This window comes from Protopterus annectens, chromosome 1.part1, assembly GCF_019279795.1.
Source record: "Protopterus annectens isolate FY-2018-M chromosome 1.part1, PAN1.0, whole genome shotgun sequence".
In the NCBI taxonomy this organism is placed as follows: Eukaryota; Metazoa; Chordata; order Ceratodontiformes; family Protopteridae; genus Protopterus; species Protopterus annectens.
The window spans coordinates 296,356,898-296,380,161 of NC_056726.1; the positions used below are offsets into that span (position 1 = coordinate 296,356,898).

At 40.5% G+C, this 23,264-nt stretch overlaps 1 protein-coding gene across 1 annotated transcript in view; it reads right to left on the minus strand.

Annotated features, from left to right (window-relative positions):
* GSG1 (germ cell associated 1) overlaps positions 1-23,264 on the minus strand; it is a 993,143-nt gene that overhangs the window by 558,640 nt on the left and 411,239 nt on the right. The window contains exon 2 of the mRNA XM_044074607.1: positions 11,520-11,832. Coding sequence (XP_043930542.1) covers positions 11,520-11,832 — 313 coding nt within the window. The remainder of the gene's footprint in view (positions 1-11,519; positions 11,833-23,264) is intronic.

Consider the following 23,264-nt stretch of genomic DNA (forward strand, 5'->3'; position numbering starts at 1 on the left):
GTTATATGATGTATAGTATGAAATATGAAGTCCAGTCCTTTTAATTATGTTTCTTAGAGTTAATTTGAATGCAATATCAAATGGATCCTATTAATATTATAATACATTCTTCTGCTAAATATTAATAACATGGAGCACAGTCCTTTTCAATGTGTTTATTTCTGTTGTCTAGTATATAATATTGGTGGAATCCTATCAAAGTGATTGTAGAATTTTTTTCTTTTTGTTTTCTGAGATGTGTAATAAAAATGTTTTTGAAAAAAAAATAATTTGTTTTTCACTCTGAAATTATCAAAATGTTTGGACTATATGAAATTTAATGCAGTTTTAAAGACACTTGACATTCTTTTATGATGGCATTACCAGCTCACAGATTAGTGTTGGAGGGAAGCCTTCTAGCTTATCAGTGGGAGTGGTAAGCAGTAGGTAGCCTATCTACCACACAAGTGGATTCTGGCCCAGAAATTGTAGTTTATAGGCCATTTGGGCAGTTTTTCCATCTCTTTCAACCTTCTGGTTTAAAAGCCCACATTTGTGCTCATTTCCCACCTTTCCTGTAACTAGTCTAGTTCAGATACAGATTTGCTGTATCCAGGACTGCTTGTAAGCTTCTAAGCCCCCCCAAGCCTTTCTGTGTTGGAGGGAAGCCTTCTAGCTTATCAGTGGGAGTGGTTAGCACTAGGTAGCCTATCTACCACAAGATCCAGGTACATATTCTTAGTTTTAGCACTTGAATTTGCTTATTCGTGTTTCGCACTTGTTCAGAACTTGTTGTTAGCACTAAATAAGCTAGAAATTACTACAACACTCAACCTTCCTCTTTACCTAGAGGAAAACAGTTTTTGTACTCACTTTCCTCACTTGCTTAGAGAAAAACAGCTCTTATACTCACTTTCCTCACTTGTCTAGAGGAAAGTAGTTTTTTATTCAGGCATGTCCAAGGGCCAACTCCCAGTGTTCTCTCCTGCTTATCTGATGAATTTAGGCATCTTGAAGCAATGTAGTAATTGCCTCATGTACACAGACAACCCTCTCCTCCTACCACCCAACGCCACAACCTGTGAGAGCTGCACTTATCTAGCCAAACTGGAGGTAAAGCTCCCTCCAACCAAGACTGAACTTGACAGTCAAGAGGAGAAGATAAACACTTACACCACACCACACTCATCACATAGTCCCACTAAATCTACACTACCAAAATCCACACATAGAAACACAAAAACATTCGCAGAGGCTCTCAATAATAATCTGCTCAAGCAACAGAGACCTACAAAGCAGAAACGCAAGCAACCTCCATCCCCAACACAACCCAAATGACACATAGCCCACAGACTCAGTGTGCCAATAAACCACAGCCCATAAGGCAAACCAACGTACCCAACACACTAGTCATAGGGATTATATAGTCAGGCACACTGATGTCCCACTCACCAGGCTAAACAAGGAGAAGGTTACTGTCAGCTGCCTGTCGGGTGCCAGGATCCTCCACATAACCCACGCACTCAGGGCACTCCACAACAAGTACAAATATGACTCTGTCATTGTCCATGTTGGTGTGAATGACCTGAAATGTACCTCGCTGGACTACATGAAAAAAGATATGGAAGAGCTCTCCGATTTTGTAGCCCAGACAGGTATGACCCATACCCTGAGTAGCATCCTGCCAGCACTCAGAATGATACCGCAGTACAAGGACAAAATGATTGACTTCAACAATTGGCTAAGCTTCTGGTGTCATTCTAGGGGGATCCAGTATCTGTCTGCCTAAGAGGACATGGTCGACAGACCATGATGCCTTGCCAGAGATGGCCTGCACCTGTTACCCCTGGGATTCTGGATACTGGCTAAGGCTCTTGCCGCCCTTATAGCACCTTTTTTAGGCAAGGTTCAAATGACAAATTCACCACCGTAACAGGAACAGGCAACAAATACTGAGGGTAATGCTACTCAATGCTAGATGTCTAAATCTCAAAATGCACTCACTCGAGGCACTCCTTAAAATGGAGAATATTGATATCTGTGCAGTGACTGAGACCTGGTTCAAGTGTCTAGAGAGTATCCCTGCATTACCAAACTATAACTCATACCACACTTTTCTGCCATCTAATGTGGACCAGAACAACAAAGGCGGAGGTGTGTCCATATTCATTAAGGATATCCACACCTCCAGGCTAGTTGCACAGCATAATGCATCCGAGGTTATCCAAGTGCAACTAACTCTGGGCAAAACTGCAATCCAAATTGTAGCTTGCTACAGATCCCCCACCATGCCCCAGGATTCCCACTCCTCCTTTTTTGATATACTGGAAAATATTAGGGTTCAAACAAACACCCTAATAATGGGTGATTTCAACTATCCCACCATTAACTGGGAAAACTACTCATACACCAACTCCTTCGCTCAACGCTTTCTGGAATCCATAAATTCCAACGCCCTGGATCAACTTATCCACACCCCCACCAGAGGCAGCAATATCCTAGACCTAGTCATTACCAACATGAGTGACTAGTGTTCCGTACCTGAAATCAGCTCCTCATTGGTCAGATCCGACCATAAGCTAATCACCCTAGATATCTGCATCCCACCCCCACCTACCATTAAGGAAACCACGGTAAAAAATTTCTCCAAAGCCAACTTCATGCTTCTTAAGACAGAAGTGGCAAACTTCATGACACCTATGCAGATGGACAATACAGTTACAATTGCTGAATCCTACACAAATGCACTCTACAAGCACTTACACAAGTGCATGGATCAAGCCAAGATGCTATCCTCCAAAAAAAGGAAGCCAATCTGGTGGTCCCCTGCCATAAACAAACTCTACAACAGAAGGAAGAAACTGTTGCAAAAGAGAGTAAAATCCCATGAGTGGAGGAGCTGCCTGGTCAGCCTCAGTAAGAAGCTGAGATCCCTTATAAAATCTTCCAAAGCTAGCTAAGAAAACAAAATTGCCACTGATTCTAAGGGCAACCACAAAGCATTTTATAGCTATGTCAAGAATCTCAATGGCAACACCCAGATCTGCTCTGAGTTACAGCACAACTGCATGAAAATTACAGAACCAACTGATATTGCCAACATCCTGGCAGATAGGTTCAGTGCTAACTTTACCCCCCTCTCACCCCATAAAGGACCCATATCTATACAGGAAGAATGCAGAGTCACTGTAATCACATCTATGCAGGTAAAAGCTGCACTCTCTAAAACCAAAAAACACAGCATCCATGGGACTGGAAAACATCCCAGGCTGTGTTTTACACGAATGTCAGAACGAACTGGCTCCCCACCTAAGCACTATGTTCAATCATAGTCTCACGTCAGGCTTTGTGCCCACTGAATGGCGCACAGCAACAGCTATCCCACTCCACAAAAGGGGAGCCACCACTGATCCTGGGAACTATCGCCCTATTAGCCTGACGAGCCTGGTCTGCAATGCCATGGAACATATCATCATGGAACTCATAAACAAAGACATTGGTAACCTCCAAACTCTGGACCTAACCCAGTTCAGGTTTGTGAAAGCAGATCATGCCTCCTGAACCTGATTGACTTCTTTGAAGCAGTCACCAAAGCCATAGACGAGGGTAAGGTGGTTCACACAGCCTATCTTGACCTCGCCAAGGTTTTCGATACCATCCCCCATTCTGGAACTATAGCCAAATTCACTAAACTATGTATAAATCCCTATGTCACAAGATGGGTTGCCAACTGGCTCAACGACATAACCCACACTGTAAAAGTTGCAGACTCCAAATCTGACTTCAAACCAGTGACAAGTGGAGTACCACAGAGTTCAGTCATGGGACCTGTCCTGTTTGGTATCTACTTCTCTGAAGTACATTTTAGCACAGAAGGCCTCTGGCTAATGAAGTTTGCAGATGACTGCAAACTAGGAGTCATAGTCGAGTTCCCAAATGATGTGGACATCCTATGGAAGGATCTCACTGAGACAGATGCCTGGTGTCAGACGCATGGCCTCAAGCTCAATGCCAAAATGTGCATTGTCATCCCTTTTGGTAAAAACTATGTACCCATGACCTACCACATAAATGGCAGTCTACTTATCACCAAATGTGTAATAAGAGACCTTGGGACCAGGTAGACAGTAGTCTCTCCTTTGATAATCACATCACCACAGTAGTCAGGAAATCCCTCTATGTGGCACACCTCATCACAAAAGGGTTCTCATCCAGGAAAAAAGAGGTCATTGTTCCCCTCTACTCAGCACTCATTAGACCCATTATAGAGTACAACGCCCCTTTTGGAATGTAACTCACAAGACATCTGCAGCAGCTGGAAAGTCCACAGAAGTACCTCACAAAGAGGATTACTGGCCTCAAACAGATGCCCTACACTGACCGTCTCAAAAAACTCCAGCTTTACTCTGTAGCATATCGCCTACTCCGAGGAGATCTCTGCCTAACATATAAAGCTATGTTAAACCCATGCTACCCCTTAAGAAATCCCAATCCCTCCAAGCTACATGCTCTAGGGACCTAAACCTTGTCACCACAATAAACAGGACATGTTGGAGGGATAGATTCCTGTCCCAGAGACTTCCTATACTCTGGAACAAGCTAACCATCTATGTCAAGCAAAGTTCCTCATTAGCACTCTTCAAGAAAAATCTTGATGCATGGATAGGAAATACACCCCGGGGATCACTTCTGTGGCTCTGCTCGACAGGGGCACAGGAAATTAACTTTGTTGGCCAGGCTTACTTAGGCCCTTGGGACAATAGCCTAGTACCTACCTATGAATCTATGAGAGCAAAACCATCTTTCCATTAAGTCAATGCACATACTTTCACACACCATTGTTTGCATATTTCTTAAATCAGCACATACCTGGGTCCAATACATTTCAACATACATGCATATATATCATATATATTGCCTAGGCTACATGGCGGTACATTTCTAGTTTTACACCAGGCAGACTTCAAAACAATGAGTTCAAAACAACTTCAAAACAACAACTCTCTGATCACGTAGCCCGGGTTGGTATGACCATGACCCTGAGTAGCATCCTGCCCTCACCAAGAATGATGCCACAGTACAAAGGAAAAATTATCAATTTCAACAATTGGCTAAGTTTCTGGTGTCATTCAAAGGGGATCCAGTATCTGTCCACCTGGGATGACATGCTTGATAAGCCATGTTGCTTCACAAGAGATGGCTTGCACCTGTCACCCTTAGGCTTTCGAATACTGGCCAAGGCTTTTGCCGCCCTCATAGTACCTTTTTTAAGCAAGGCTCAAAAGACAAACCCACCACCATAAATAGCACAAGTAACCAAAAACTGAGGGTAATGCTACTCAACGCCAGAAGTCTAAACCTCAAAATGCATGCACTTGAGGCACTCCTCAGTATGGAGAACATCGATATCTGTGCAGTAACAGAAACCTGGTTTAAGGCTCCTGAGAGCACCCCAGCACTACCAGTCTATAACTCATACCATACTTTTTAGCCACAGAACCTGGACCAAAACACAAAACGTGGGGGTGTATCCATATTCATCAAGGATACCCACACCTCCAGGTTAGTGGCACAGCACAATGCCTCAGAGATCATCCATGTGCAACTAACAACGGGCAAAACTGCAATTCAAATTGTAGCTTGCTACAGATCACCCACCATGACCGAGGATCCCCATTCCACATTTCTAGAGACAATGGAAAATATGAAGGTCCTACCAAATGCCCTAATATTGGGTGATTTCAATTACCCAAACATTAACTGGGAGAACTTCTCAAGTACTAACTCCCTAGCCCAACACTTCCTAAATTTTATAAACTCGAACGCCATGGATCAACTGATCAAAACCCCCACCAGAGGTGACAACATATTGGACCTGGTCATCACCAACATGGGTGACCGGTGTTCTACACCAGTGGTCAAATCCTTGCTGGTTAGATCAGACCATAGACTAATCACTCTGGATATCCACATCCCACCCCCACCCCTAATCAAGGAAACCACCATGAAAAACTTTTCAAAAGAAAATTTCACGTTACTTAAGACCAAGGTGGAAAGGTTCACAGCCCCCATGCTAAAGGACATCATGGTCCAAGCTGCTGAATCCCTTACAAAGGCACTCTATCAGCACCTGCAAGAATGCATGGATCATGCTATCCGAAGCAAAACCAAGACTCACTCCTCCAAGAAAAGGAAACCAGTCTGGTGGACCCCTGCCATAAACAAGCTATACAATAGAAGGAGGAAACTAGTGCAGAAAAGAGTAAAATCCCAAGAAGGAAAGACATCCCTGATCAGTATCAGCAAGAAACTACAATCCCTCATAAAATCATCCAAGGTTAGCTTCGAAAAAAAAATTGCCAAGAACTCCAAAGATACCCACAAAGCGTTCTTTAGCTATGTCAAGAACCTAAGTGGAAACTCTCAGATCTGCTCTACGTTAGTGCAGAATGTCACACGAAAACCACAAGGAAAATACCCACAGGGTACAGAACTGATAAAAGGTAAAAATGAACCACGTCCAAAGCATGGACCTAGAGCCTGCAACTCTCACAGTGTGGGTTCTATCCGTGAGCCAATTGGCAACCCATCTTGTGATGTAAGGGTTTATGTTCAGGCTGGTGAGCTTGTCTATAATACTAGAATGGGGAATGGTGTCAAAAGCCTTTGTGAGGTCTAGGTAGGCTGTGTGGACCTCCTTTCCCTCATCTAAAGCCTTGGTAACTGTCTCAAAGAATTCCACCAGGTTTAGGAGGCATGATCTGCCCTTAACAAAGCCAAACTGGGTAGGGTCCAATGTTTGAAAGTTCCCAATGTCTCTGTTAATGAATTCCATGATGATGCACTCCATAGCCTTGCAGACCAAGCTAGTCAGGCTTATAGGGCGATAGTTCCCTTTAGTTCACCTTTGTGGAGCAGGATAACTGTTGCTGTGCACCACTCTACGGGTACATTGCCTGTAGAGAGGCTGAGTTTGAACAGTGTGTTTAGGTGAGGGGTTAGTTCATTTTGAAGCTCGTGTAAGACACAGCCTGAGACACCGTCTGGTCCCATTGAAGCTGTATTTTTGGCTTTGGATAGGGCTGCTTTAACCTGTGTGTCAGTGATTGCCGGGGCACTACATTCGTCTGGTATGGTTATGGACTCTTTAGGGGGTGGGGGGGGGGTGAAGTTTTCACTAAACCTGTCTGCCAGAATGTTGGCAATATCAGTCAGTCCAGTGTATTTTGTGCCATTCTGCACTAATAAAAGGCAAAAATGAACCACGTCCAAAGCACAAGACAGAGAGTTTAATCCAAAATACGTACAAATTTACTTGCTAAGCACTTTCACCATTACACATGGCATCATCAGAGTAAGTGAACAACAACCATGACATACATTAAATACACAGTCAAGCAGATTTGGTCAATTTGATGTCCAAAAACTATTTCATTTTGATCCCACTTACTAAAAAGTGGTTATAGAGAGCAATCTTGTTATTATTATTTAGATGATATACTAATACTTTGGAAGGGCAGTGAGGATGAAGCCATGTCCTTTGCCGAATATTTAAATAGCACAACAACTTCTTTTAGATTTACCAGCAAGTGGGATCAAAATGAAATAGAGTTTTTGGACATCAAATCGACCAAATCTGCAAACATTCTACACAGTAACATATTTAGGAAAAAGACCCATAGCAATTCCTTGTTACATCATAACAGTTGTCACCCACCATACCAAAAAAGAGGAATAATCAAGGGCCAAATGGTAAGACTTTCTAGGCTTGTGCGTGATGATGACACTTGTATTAAAGAGGCGTACTCCCTCATTGGTTTCTTTTTAGAGAGGGGTTATCCCTTAAAGATGTTAAAAATCAGGAATGAAGTCTTGGAGAAGAGACGGAGTATATATAAACCCATTTTAAGGGAAAATGACAATGATATATTTCTAAAGACCAATACCTTAGAAGGTAGGGCACTAGTATTGAAATATAATATTCAAACTAGTTGTGTTGTTGAATTAGTGAAAAAAACATGGGACACTGTATTTAATGAAACCATGAAAAATGATTTGGGTAATTTCCACAAAATAGTATATTCTAGGGGAAAAAATATCAAAGAAATTTTGGAGGGAAACAGAATAATTTACAAGTGTTCCAGAATGTATAAATGTGGAACCTGTAAATTTTGCAGGTACATTAAAGAAGGTCCTTATGTATTGGTGTCCAATTATATTAAGACACTGGGGTGCCCTGGTAGGTGTAGTTGCAACACACAAAAGTTAGTATATATTGCTACTTGCGTTAGCTGCAATGCATTCTATGTGGGCAAAACAGTCCGTAGGTTAAAGGACAGGACTGCAGAACACCAGAGAGCAATAAAAAATAAGGACACACATAATGCACTATATATGCACAGCATACATTGTGTTGACTTTAAGAAATTTATTTTCTTTGTCATTGATAGGGTGACACACCTTGAAAGGGGTGGGGATGAAAGGTTGAAGGTAGAATTATTAGAATACAAATGGCAAATAATTCTTGACGCAACAACCCCACCGAGTTTGAATGAATAATTTCTTTAAAACCCGTTTTAAAAGATAGGGCCAATAGGATATAGTGTAAATAGCGGCTTATATAATTATTTTTATATTCCAATATGTATTATTTTTATTCATTCAGTTTTTAAGTGTTTGTTTAAAGGATGTTCAAACATAAATGTATATATCGTGGATAGGACACTTTTTATAACACCAGATTTGGGCAATACTGTTCTATTGCACGTGGACAAATTTTATGTTTAAAATTTACTTGATAACCAATTACTTATTTAAATGAATGCATGTTTTTTATTGGTTGGTCAGGTGATTGACTGTGTATTTAATGTATGGCATGGTTGTTGTTCACTTACTCTGATGATGCCATGTGTAATGGTGAAAGCGCTTAGCAAGTGAATTTGTACGTATTTTGGATTAAACACTCTGTCTTGTGCTTTGGAAGTGGTTCATTTTTGCCTTTTATTAGTGCAGAATGGCACAAAATACACTGAACCGACTGATATTGCCAACATTCTGGCAGACAGGTTTAGTGAAAACTTCACCCCCCCACCTCACCCCCTAAATGGCCCATAACCATACCAGAAGAATGTAGTGCCCCAGCAATCACTGACACACAGGTTAAAACAGCCCTATCCAAAGCCAAAAATACAGCTTCAATGGGACCAGACGGTGTCCCAGGCTGTGTCTTACACGAGCTCCAAAATGGACTAACCCCTCACCTAAACACACTGTTCAAACTCAGCCTCTCTACAGACTACGTATCCATAGAGTGGCGCACAGCAACAGTTATCCCGCTCCACAAAGGCGGAGCCACACCAAACCCCGGGAACTATTACCCTATAAGCCTGACTAGCCTGGTCTGCAAGGCTATGGAGCGCATCATCATGGAATTCATTAACAGAGACACTGGGAACCTTTAAACAATAGACCCTACCCAGTTTGGCTTTGTTAAGGGCAGATCATGCCTCCTAAACCTGGTGGACTTCTTTGAGACAGTTACCAAGGCTTTAGATAAGGGAAAGGAGGTCCACATAGCCTACCTAGACCTCACAAAGGCTTTCTACACCATTCCCCATTTTGGTATTATAGACAAGCTCACCAGCTTAAACGTAAACCCCTACGTCATGAAATGGGTTGCCAGCTGGCTCATGGATAGAACCCACACTGTGAGAGTTGCAGGCTCTAGGTCTGACTCTAAACCAGTTACAAGTGGCATCCCCCAGGGCTCAGTCCTGGGACCCCTCCTGTTCGGTATATACTTCTCAGAGGTACAGGCAAGCACAGGAGGACTATGGCTGACCAAGTTCGCAGATGTCTGTAAACTGGGGGCCATAACTGACTCTCCAGCTGATACAGACATCCTCCAGAAGGGTCTCACTGAGTCGGATACCTGGTGTCAAAATCATGGCCTCAAGCTAAATGCCAAAAAGTGCATAGTCATCCCTTTTGGAAAAAACAAAGCACCCGTGAACTACCACATATTCCCCTAAATACAGAAAATGTAATAAGGGATCTGGGGACCCAAGTATATAGTAATCTCTCCTTTGATAATCATATTGCCAAGGTGGTTAGAAAATCATTCTATGTGGCCCACCTAATCACAAAAGGGTTCACATCTAGAACAAAAGAGGTTATTGTGCCCCTCTACTAATCACTCATCAGACCCATCATAGAGTACAATGCCCCATTTGGGATGTACTTTACAAAACACCTGCAATAGCTGGAAAGACCACAGAAGTACCTCACCAAGAGGATTACTAGTCTCAAACATATGCCCTATGCAGCCTGACTGAAGAAACTCCAGCTGTACCCGGTTGCATACCGCTTACTCAGAGGTGATCTCTGCCTGACATACAAGGCCATGTGCAACCTAGAATTGATGGACATGCTCCACATAAAAAAAAAAAAAATCCCCAAGAGCCACATGCTCTAGGGATCTAAACCTCACCACAACGATAAATAGGACGTGTTGGAAGGATAGAGTCCTGTCCCAGAGACTCCCCATGCTTTGGAACAGGATTCCAATCTACATTAGGCAGAGCCCCTCACTAACACTCTTCAAGAGAAACCTTGACAAGTGGATGGGAAACAGAAGATTTACCCCGGGGATCACTGCAGTGGCTCTGATGGACAGAGGTACAGGGAACTAATGGCTCTGCTGGACCGAGGCACAGGGAACTAATCTAAGGGAGCAGCAAAAGCCAACACATTCTGGCTAGGCTTATAGATACCCTTGGGCAGATAGCCTAGTACTTACCTATGAACCTCTGAACCTAAAAACAATTGGTAAAAAAAAAGAAAAATCTAGCAAAGCTAGATTTTCCATTGTTACAAAACCTATTTGATCTTGTTTTGGCATTACTATTGGGCTGCAGACTTATCCTTAACTGTAGCTGCACAGACATGGCCATGCATGCATTAATTAGGTTCATAATGAAACAGGGTTTGAGCTGTTATTGAACAGTTAATAATCATGCACTTTATGCAGAGTGTAATTAATCTAGTATTACTGTTTGTTTTATTTTGCATGTTATCATTTTTCTTATTGTTGTGTTTGTATATAGTGCAGATAACTGGCTGTAGCATGTTGTTTCTATTGTTGTGTTGGCTTCATTGTGCAATAACAATACCTGCTCTACTGCACAGCTGTGATTTGGGACAGTAGCAGAACACAGCTCTGTACATTAAGTGCAAATGAGTTACATCCTGCAGACCCGAATATGACTTGTATGAGCTTAATTTGCATAAGTGTTGTCAGCATTTCACTTAACCAAATTAAGGTTAAAATTTGTGATATTCATGAAAAAAACATTTGTTTCTAGTGGACCAAACCATTTTGTCAACTACTGTTGGTCCACTGTATCACATTAAAACAGCACTAGACACAAGTACTTTTTCACAGAAAATTTCATAAATGATTGGCTTTTCCATTTGTAATGTAGATCACCCTCTAGAAGACAGACAATTTCATAGTCAAATTAAAGGAAAAGGGTTTCTACCTGTGCCAATGATGTTTTCTTCACAGCTGTACCACATCCCTGTGTGGAAATAGCGAAAGGCAAAGCGATCATCTCCTGTCTCCCAGTTATATTGCACTGTGTTTGTGGATGAAGCATTAGTATTTTCTGCATGTGGGGGAAGTCCAATGCACTTTGCTGTCTTTTCCTTGCTGCACAAAGGTTTGGGAACCTTCTGAGTTCCTTCACACCAGTATGTGCTGAGTAAAGCTGTACAGGATAAGCCCAATGCCATCAAATTCAGAATAACAGCCAAGGTGGTACGATAGCGAAATGTGATCTCCATCAATTCCATCTGTAATACACAATATCGCATTTATCAGTCACAGCCACGTCTATCATCTCTTACGCTAACAAAAAGAAATGTAAACTGCTTCACTAATACAGCCTGGACATTTCCAAAGACTGAACAATTCCACCTCTGTAGTCAAAACCTATTTAAGAGATCAACTTATAAGCTCAAAATTATTGACATGCTGAAGGTTAAAGTGAATAATATTGAAGAGTAACTTCTCAAACTATAGGATCTTGCACTTAAAAGGGCATTAAAGTTTTCCCTCAGCTGTAAAAATTAAATCTGTGAAGCTGACATCATTTTAGCCCTCTGACAGACTAGAAGCAGCACAGTCCAGGCAGTCAGGCTGCTGCTCCCCTGGTAGTTTAGTGATCAAAAACTGTCATTTATTAGAACTTGCATGATGCAGCCCTGATTATTCTAAGTCCCGGAAGACATGTTCCAACTCATACAGATGTCATTTGTAACTTAACAGCCATCACCACATAGGTCACAGTATTATAATATAAGCCTAGAAGAAAAATGGTGGGGAGCAGGATAAATGTTCATAGGTTAGCATTAGGGTAACTGCCCTTGTGGGTCATTTTAAGCCTAGCCAATTAATCCATTTGGAAATGACATCCTGCAACTTACGTCTATAAGGTAATACCTTAACCATTATGCTAACCCCAATCCCAAAGTAATTTCTCATAAATAATGCTTTTTTTTCTATGATCATTTCATAGCTTTGTATTTTTTTCTACTTAATATATTTGCATAACTCAGTCCGTTTAGATACTGAAAAACACATTTGTTTCCAAAAACACAAAGTATCCACATAGGTTCATAGGTTCATAGGTTCATACTAGGCTATCAGCCCTAGGGCATTTATAAGCCTAGCCAGAGTGTGTTTGGCTTTCGCCACCCATTTTAAATGAATTTTGCTATGCCTTTTTTCGAGGTTAGTATACTGTGCCTCTGTCCAACAGTAACACAGAAGTGATACCCGGGGTAAACCTACTATCTCCCATCCACTCATCAAGATTCCCCTTGAAGAGAGTCAATGAGGGACTCTGCCTAACCTGGACTTGGATTTTATTCCAGAGTGAAGGGAGCCTCTGGGTTATGAATCTGTCCCTCCAGCATGTCCTATTTATTTCAGTGCTGAGGTTCAAGTCACTCAAGCGCGTAGCTCGATGGGATTTGGATTTTCTGAGGTGCAGCATGTCCATTAATTCCGGGTTGGACATGACTTTATACGTCAGGCACAGATCGCCTCTGAGCAAGCAGTATGCCACTGAGTAGAGCTGGAGTTTCTTTAACCGGGCAGCATATGGCATCTGTTTGAGCCCTTTGATCCTCTTGGTGAGGTACTTTGGGGGTCTTTCCAGTTGCTGCAGTAAGGTACATCCCAAAAGGGGCATTGTACTCAATTATGGGCCTGATGAGGGATGAGTAAAGAGGCACGATGACCTCCCCTGATCTAGATGTGAATCCCTTCATGATTAGGTGGGCTATATAAAATGTTTTTCTAACCACTTTGGCCACGTGGTTGTCAAATGAGAGATTGCTATCAACTTGGGTCCCCAGGTCCCTAATTACTTCTTCCGTACTTAATGGATTACCACCTATGTGGTAATTTGTGGGCACTTTGTTTTTGCCAAAGGGGATGACTATACACTTTTTGGCATTTAGCTTGAGGCCATGGCTCTGGCACCAGTTGTCTGTTTCTATGAGGCCCTTTTGTAGGATGCTTGTGTTGGCTGGAGAGTCGATTATGGCACCCAGTTTGTAGTCATCTGTGAACTTGGTCAGCCACAGTCCTTCCGTGTTAGCCTGTACCTCCGAGAAATATATACCGAACAAGAGAGGTCCCAGGACTGAGCCTTGTGGGACGCCACTAGTAACTGGTTTGGAGTCTGACATGGCTCCAGCAATTCTAACCATGTGGGTTCTGTCCTTGAGCCAGTTTGCAACCCATCTAGTGACATAGGGGTTTATATTTAAGCTGGTGAGCTTATCTATAATGCCCGAGTGGGGCATTGTATCGAAGGCTTTTGCAAGGTCCAGGTAGGCTGTGTGGACCACCTTCCCCTCGTCAATGGCCTTGGTGACTGTTTCAAAGAAATCAACCAGGTTTAAGAGGCAGGATCTGTCCTTAACAAAGCCGAACTGGGTAGGATCCAGTGTCTGTAGGTCCACAATATCTTTATTTATGAGGTCCATGATGATCCTTTCCATAGCTTTGCAGACCAAGCTAATGTAGCATAAGTCTGAAATTTAGACATGTAATATCACTGATGGCATAATTTGATACTATTTTCATGACATACGTCCTAAATCTGTACATTTGTTGTACTATCATTTTATATTTGGTTATTAAAGGCTAATCTAGACCACAGTCTTTCAGACATTAATCACTACTTCTGTCAATCTTTTCAGTCAGTTACCTCTTACCCTCTTAGTCCAAGAATTCCACACAAAGCCAAAAATAATGGGAGGCCAAATGGCCAAAATCAGTGATAAATTTTAAATACTACTCTTATAAACTTAGGAAGCTGCTAGAATAATAGGTTTTTCATTAGCTTGCATTTTCTGAAAGATACTAAATCTGAAACTGAAATCTCTGTCATTATATAATAACTGCAAATGCAATCCTCAATTATTTTCCAGAAAAAGCACAGATTTTTATGAGAAGCAGACTAAAAATATGAGGCAAACATCCAGACATTCTATGAAAATATGGACAGTTGAGAGATAGTGGTCTAGGGTCTATGTTAAAACATTGAAGGTTGAATTCTGAGAACCTCTATTTAGTGAGATGAGAACAGAGAATGTTTGTTTAAGTGAATATCTCTTTCAACAAAAATTACAACAGCGTATAACATTAGCTGGCCAACTACAATTAAAGCCTATGTACTATGTTAAATGCTGTTTTAATTTTCGCTGAAACAGACATTCATTAAACAAACATTCACTGTTTTCATCTCACTGAATAGAGTTTTTGTGGAATTCAACCTTCAATGTTTTAACATAGATTCAGTGATCTATTCTGTGTTCTTGAAATATGTTCTCATTTGACTTTAACATTCCTCTATCCGTGTTGATATTTAAAATAAGAAAACAGATAGCTTTTAGAAATAAAATGCACAAAAAAATGAAATAAGGTATACATTTCCTAATCAGTCTTCAGCTATATCCCCTGTCTGCTATACTTTTCCTTTAAAATATGCTTGTATCACCTTATTTTTTTTCTTGTAATACATCTTTCCTGGTCCCTAAATAACATATGTGAAGGTTAGGAGTGGATAAGCTATTTGAAATTGATTTAACTGAATATGATTGTTCATTGAAAACTCATGAACAAAACATGTATTTGATCAGCTCTTCAAAAATTATTTAATATGTTTTTGATTCCGTATATGATGGAATGCACCTCTTCCTCCTTACTATTAAAATCAACTTTCGGGTTGCTGAAATATGGAGCAAAGGATATATTCCTCAATGCCAATCTGGAAGTAGAATAAAAATTTTACTCCTGTGAAGCAGTCAACCAGTTTCAGGCTGACTGAATGATTATCTCCCTGAAGAAGTCTCCAGCCTTTAACTGAACGGTGGATCAAACAGATAAACGTAAATCATCTTTTTGTCCAATTAAATACTGACAAAAACAGAGCATGCTCAGTAATGTAAAATACACACACAAAAATGTTGAAATGTCACTTTAGACGATAGTTTATTTTATATCAGTCGAGAATATTGTTAAAAAGTCTTATAATATCACATTAATAGTCACAAAATCTATTAAAAATGTGGAAATTTAAAAACCAAATCTAATACCCATAATGACAACCTTACATCTTTTAAGACTAAACACTGCTAATGCAAATTTTATCATTGATTCCAAGATGTTCATCTGCCCCCATCTCAGCTGCCATTTTTAATTTTTGTCACTCTAATAAAAATTGATCAGATTGCAAAATCATTCTTGCAATGCCGACAAATTGTATTTTCACTAACTTTTTTTCTTAATCAGAGGATGGTTACTATCAAAGTACAACAAAGAGTTGGCATATGTAGGTTTCCTGTATAGGGTAGAACCAAAACATCAGCTAACTGTATTTAAAAAAAACATGACATCTAAGTAATTTGTTGCAGATGTAGACCTGTGACAAAATTAAAAAAAAATAGTGGACCCAAGATAGATAATAAACTCTTCCAACATTTCATCAGAACACTTCCAAAAATAAAAATGTCATCCAAAAATCTAAAACAACAATCCCAACAATTAATAAACTTTGAATTGAACAAAAAATTCTTTTCTCAATAAGTTAATACTAAATTTGTATAGCATGGGGCTATGCAGTACGCATAGCAACTCCTGCAACCTAACAAAAATATTCTCCTTCAAAGAATATAAAATTGTAAAACAACACCACTTCCATGAATTAACATATAACATTGACTTCATTGTTAGTTAAGAATTTGCAACCACACACCACATCTGTAAAGCAGTCAAGTCCAATTCTATGAGGAATAGAAGAAAATAGGTCCACTGTATCCAGTGCCGCTCTTACTAAGTTTGTTAAAAAGTGGATTTAATGGTATCTGAAGAACTACAAAACACACCTGCTCTATATCACAGTAACATGGATTCTTTTGTTGGGAATCTTACACTGCTGGTACAACAACTGACGCAACTTGTTTCTTCATCCCAAATGGCATTGACATAGACTTGGGCATCCCATATAGAACAATGCAACAATGTTACTTATGCAGATAAAGTGAAGAAAGGCAAGGATGTTTCAATGGAAACTTATGATGATGGTATTTTGCCTTCTATAAACAAGTGGTTAGCCACAACTGTAACTTTTTGTGAGGATGATTCCATGCCTGAGGATAACACTTGTATTTGTTTCTGAATAAAATGAGTCTCTTTGAGAGGAAACTCAACAAGTACCATAATTTGCAAATAGAAAATAGTTACTTGTGGCAATTTATTTGTGATCACATTGAACCTAAGGGTCTTTAGGTGTGGAAATACCCCAATGGTGTGGTGGAAGGCTTAGGATTACACATGTACTTATGGGCTCTGTTTGACAGAGTAGGTATTGAACTTATGGAAACATTAATTAAACATAATATGCAGACTATGGATATGCTGGCTGTAGAAATAAGTGCATTGGACAAGTAGTTAATGATAGACATTTTTTGAACATAAAAAGAACAAATACTTAGATATTATTTAAAAGCTGAAAGAATCTAGAGTTACACTAAGCCTGAAAGGTAAAAAAAAACTTGGAGAGGGAAAGGAAGGATTGAAAGTGCAAACAGGTCTATCCCTCACCCCGAATGGGCTTAAAAAAAAGGTCAACACCTTCATCTTTTAAAGAAATCTCCCACTAATGTTAGTATGAGTAACATGACATTGCTGTTAACAATAAGGATTATTTAAACTTCAGTCACACCCTTTGATATTCAGACAGAGACTGGTAAAACAGAAAGATTTCAAAATTGTAACATTGAAACAGAGAATGTGCAAGTACTGTAGGGTTTAAACAAACACCCCTGATGGCTGCCTAAATGATGATCCCTCCTAGCCAACCCAAACCTCAACAATGGGGGAATACATTGGATAATTGGCCAGGAGAGGATGGATGATTATCAGGCTGTGGAGACAAAAAATATGAAAAATATCGGCAGTGGACAAAAAATATTTCTCTGTATTAATGAGAATGAGATGCACGATTTATATATCTCTACTTCTGTTCTTTGAAAACACACTTTATCAAAGAACAGAAAGCCAAACCCACTTTAGCAAAAGTGCACTTCGAATGACAGTTTACTGAAGCACAAAAACAAACAGCAAAACATACTAGAAACACATTTTTGCAAGGGAGCAAGCCCCCCTGCATTCTCACACCCCCTGCTACTTAAATATATTAACTCCAAGATTGCACTACAATGGGGAAAAGGGTATATTTCTTTATCCCCTTTGCACCATGCTTTGGTAAACTGTCATTCGCAAAAGTGCATTTTCACTTAAGTGCACTTTTGCTAAAGTGGGTTCGGTTTTCTGTTCTTTGATAAAGTGTGTTTTCGAAGAACAGAAGTAGACCCATATAAATATATATATATATATATGTGTGTGTGTGTGTGTGTGTGTGTGTGTGTGTATGTGTGTGTGTATATATACACACACACACACACACACAAATAAAAACAAAACCACAGTTTTAAAGATTTCCTGCTGACTGCAAATCTTCAGTATAAAATGACCAATCACTTCATTCCCGCAGGTAACTCAAAAAATATGGTTTATTTGTTTTATATATATATATATATATATATATATATATATATATATATATATATATATATATATCTCACATGAAGTCTATATTCCGTAGTTTTAAACCTCACAACTAATACTTTGCAATGGAATACTGGAGAAGTAATGGAAGTATCAAGTCTTCTTATATTCTGAGTACATGAGAATGAGTGCATGTGTGTGTGTGTGTGTGTGTGTGTGTGTGTGTGTGTGTGTGTGTGTGTGTGTGTGTGTGTGTGTGTATGTCTCTGTGCCTGTGTGTCTGTAGACTGTTTAATGTTAGGGTTTGGGATAGGGATAATCCTAAACCTAACACTATACAGATGGCTTAGTTTTAGCGTAGTTTACTTCATGGCTATTTGCATTCAGGTATATTGAGCTTGAAGGATACTACCTTTCACCAAAAAAAATACTGGAGCATGGTATTACACACACACACACACACACACACACACACACACACACACACACACACACACACGCACATATCTATCTATATATATATATATATATATATATATATATATATATATATGTAAATAAAATCTGTCTAGGAGTTACTGGAGACGGTTAAGCTGTTAACAAGTTGCATTCGTTATTCCTGGGTTTGATTCCCTCAGCCACCATTGTCATACTGTGTGACTTTAAGCAAGTCACGTAACTAGACAATGCTCCTGGACTGAGTCTGTAGAAGGTCCATATAGACCAGTGCTCCTTCCTACTTAACTAATATGTATATAAATCAACAGCCACTCAGTACGATGCATTCTCATCTCCAGTCTTGGATCTCTTATCTGCATGCCAGTCTCCGCTCTGTATTTACAGCTTTCTGCTGGTTCAGCTTATGTCACTAACAGATCTGTTTTTGCTTGCTCATATCTCAGCAGCATTTACTGTTGTGTTATTGTTATAAAACTCTGAAATAAGCAGGTGATTTTAGTCAGCTGGTTGGAAGAACACAATGTACACTAAACAAGAAAAGTAGTTTTATTTAGCTAATTATTTCCTTTCACATACCATTCTTTTTTATAATTATAAAGCAACTGCAAATTTTAACATAAGTGGGCATGTTGTTGATGTCATCAATCAAGGATAGGTCTGTGTTACTTATATTTCATATTCCAAATAAACTTTAAACTTTATCTTACACTAATTATACATTGATTTCCACATACCATCATACACTCTCAGATGTTTTGTTCCCTTAGAGAAACACAGTGCTTATTCTTAACTATGCAGTGTGACTTTGAAGCTAGATAAATAATAACTCACACAAAGCCTGTATGCTAGCATTCATTATAAACTACTCACAGTCTACTACAGTCACAGTGACATACTAGTAAGCAAACTGAACACTACAGTATAATGACTGTGTGCGCAACAAAATCTCGTTTGCCACTCACAAATTACCCCTACATATACTGCCCCAAGTCACAGTGTAGTGGGAATTATGAGGTGTTACGGGACATGTCACGGTCTGCATGTACAAACATATACAGGCAATAGGGAACCAGAAACCTGAGCAGCATGCACAGTCACATAGAAAGGGCCCACGACACTCACATGTACTCCCACCCTACACAACTCAAATAACATGTACACACTACACTGCTACACAATCCTGACAGTCTTTTAACGATGGACAGGCATACACAGATCTCTCAAATGTACAGTTTCCCACAGAATGTATAGGCACAGCACTCATATCTAAGGCCGCTTCCTTGTTACATGTCTGGGGGTCTATGACATCACTAGGATGGTAGCAGGAATGAAGGCAATAAATAATGATACTACATACCTCTGAACCTCTTAGTGCATGACATCTGGACAAAGCCTGACATAATTGGGGAACAGAGGCCCAAACCCAGGGGTATATTGGACAAATTGCTGTGATAAATGTAGACAGCTGCTGGTGTTACCAGGTTTGCTGTAACATATCTTTTTTGAGGGATATGAAGTCAGTAACACCAATGGATGTTAGCATTTACTGACTGCATTCCCATAGTATCCTACTGATTAGACAAGGACAACAACTGTCTTGGGAACAGACCAAACATATGAGCCACGCATCTGGACAGGGTCTAGGCCTCTGAACAGTGTAGAGGTATGACCACAGTGATTTAACAAAATGGAAATCTCCTGACAGCTGACAAGCATGTCACCCAGCACCTTATGAAGTGCAGTAAGACCAACATGACACTCCCCCACATCACCTCGGGGAAATTACCCATGTATATTCAAATATAGCATGCACTACTGGGATGGAACTGTAGAGAGAAGCAGAGAGTGGTGCAAAAATGTCCACCCAAAAACATTTGCAACACAGCCACAGCAACATACCAGTACCCAAAATGAACTCTAGAGTAGAATGCCTGTCTGAACAAAAATCCTGACTGTCAGTCACATACTACATCAACATATACTGGCCCAATTCATAGTGTACTGGGAATCCTGAGGTGTTAAAGGACATTTCACAGTCAGCCAGACCTGATAGACCACCAGCAGCTGTAGCAGCATGCAGAGTCAGATAGGTAAAGGATGTATGGCACTCACATCTTCTACTCTCCCTACCCGTCCCAACAAACATCTATACATAACACTGCTATGCAGCCTTGGCAGTCTGTTCACATTGGCCAGACAGACATAAGTGTCATATGTACAGATGGCCACAGATTTACCAGGGTGTGGAACCATAATCCTGGCCACCACTATATATCATGGCCAGGAGTCTGCCAGGTCATTAGCATGATAACTGGAGTGCAGTTGGTAATTTATGCTATACCATACCTCTGCACCTTGTAGTGCAGGACATCTGGACAATGCATGACATACTTGTGGGTCAGGGGGCTGGAAAGAGGGACATGTCACACATAATGGTGTTACAAACTGAAACAGTAGCTGGTGTTACATGTGTTGTTGTAGCATAACATCCCTGAAGGATATGATGTCTGGAACACCAATGGATGTCAACAGTAACTAACTACAGTCCTCACATTATCCTACCAACCCCACAAAAACAGATGTTGTTCGAGGAACAGACCAAGCATAACAGGCAAACATCTGGCCAGTCTATGGACAACATGCCAGTTGAGAGGTATGTCAGAGGCATATAATTGTCAGATGTCAAGTCACCCAGTAAATGCATGTCCAGACTAACCCGGTCAATCTTGTAACCCTCCATGTGTATAACAGCACTAATGACATGCAATCTGTACCCAATTCTGGAGCTTTGTCCCACATGTTGTTGGCCTGTCTCCACATGTCCTGTCCTGTGAGGTATTGTCACCTACTGTCTGTGAAGCTGTAGCCCCCACACCTCCATAATGTCCCCTGCACAGGCAAAGAAAATGGGCAAGGCCCACATGAAGGGCGTCCCATATGTTGGAACTAGCAGCAGTGTCCAGGCCCACAGCACAACACTATGTGGGCACCTACATAGCTTTATGGCCTCAGCAATATCCAACAGGACATCAACCCCCTCAAGGTAGGATGAACACCTGTGGTGGACAACAGCAATACACAACTACCATCATAGGTAGAAATAATCACAGGATGGGCCAAGAAGGAACAGGTACCTCATTGGAAGCCATGTCACTTTGTTCTGCACAAGCAAATAAGGTCACAGGTGATGTACCCTAAGGCTGTCTTTGAGTGCAAACTGGAGGCATCTACCAAGGCCAATCACTAGGCCTTCCAGATGTGCTCTGTAGTGGTGGTCAATAACACCACATACACATATGCCACGGCTATAGGTAACTGGCTGCAGACAGGTGAAGTGTAAACATCACCCCCTGTCCCCCCATAGGTAAACATGTGCATGAACAGCACCTGCCCCCCTCCCCTCATGATCAGGAAGCAGGTCTGTAATGCCCTCAAAAAGGCAAAACATAGAGGTCTCCATAGGCCTGATACCATTCCTGGCTACATCCAACATGAACACAGGCATGGGCTCTCAGAACAATTCTGCAGTGTAGTCAACCACAGCCTGAGCACCGGTGACATCCCATCTGCACAGAGGACAGACAGAAAGTTGATAGACAATAGGATATGCATTAGCATTAATGTACAGAAGGATACAAGTCTGACACTGAAATGTATGCCATAATGTCATGACAGTAGTCCTCAATGACATGGCCGAAAACCGCGATACTCTCTATTTAATATAGTAATATAATATTAATATTCAATAGGTGATAAATAAAAATATACAGCTCAAATCCCCAAACCAAGATAGTGTAGTGGTCAGAGTCCAAGATTTGCATGCAGGTGTACATGGTTCGAGTAATACGACAGGCAATCCAAATTTACATGGGAAAGCAGTGTTAAAAGTGCTATGTTCACATTAAAATATGTGGTAAGTTATTTTTGTCACCCAGGGTAGTGTAGCTGGTGTAAACTGGATATGTGAGTGCATATAACATGTGAAAACACCCATGTATACACATGTCCCATACAGTATAGTTACACTCCTTGCTACTGTAATGAAAGCACATATAGCCATGTCATGTAAGGGAAATCATATACACTTACTAAATGAAGTCATTAGTGTGGTATATTATGAGAATGAACTGTGGGCAATGGTTAGCAATGCTCAGCTATGCTTAGCAGGTTTAACAACATATTTCTGTTGGCCTTACCCCTCTCTCTGGGGTTTGAGTGTCCAAATGCACCTCCAAAGTCTGTACAAATGCACAGCTGTTGTGGTATAAGAAATGGACAGCTATGGACCTTCTGTGAACCTGTCTTGCACATCCATAGCTAACTTCCATATTGTTCTTCCCTCTGCGTTCCCCTTCTCCACCACTTTCCTATCACCCCTTTATCTTTCCTTTTAAAGAATTAGTGCGGGTGTAAGCGTGAGTAAGCAGCTGTAAGAGCAACAAAATTACCAGCCCGACCAGATCTTGAACTCAGGGCTCTGTACACCATATTCAAAGCAATGTACCACTATACCATTTGAGCTGTAGTGATTGCTGATGCTTTTTTCAACATATGCTCATTCAACAGTAGGGAAAAGATTCCGTACAATCAGTCAGGCCTTGTATTTATACATATACACATGTATACATGTATGGAGCTGCATATATATGGACAAATATATAAATAATAAATAGTGATATAC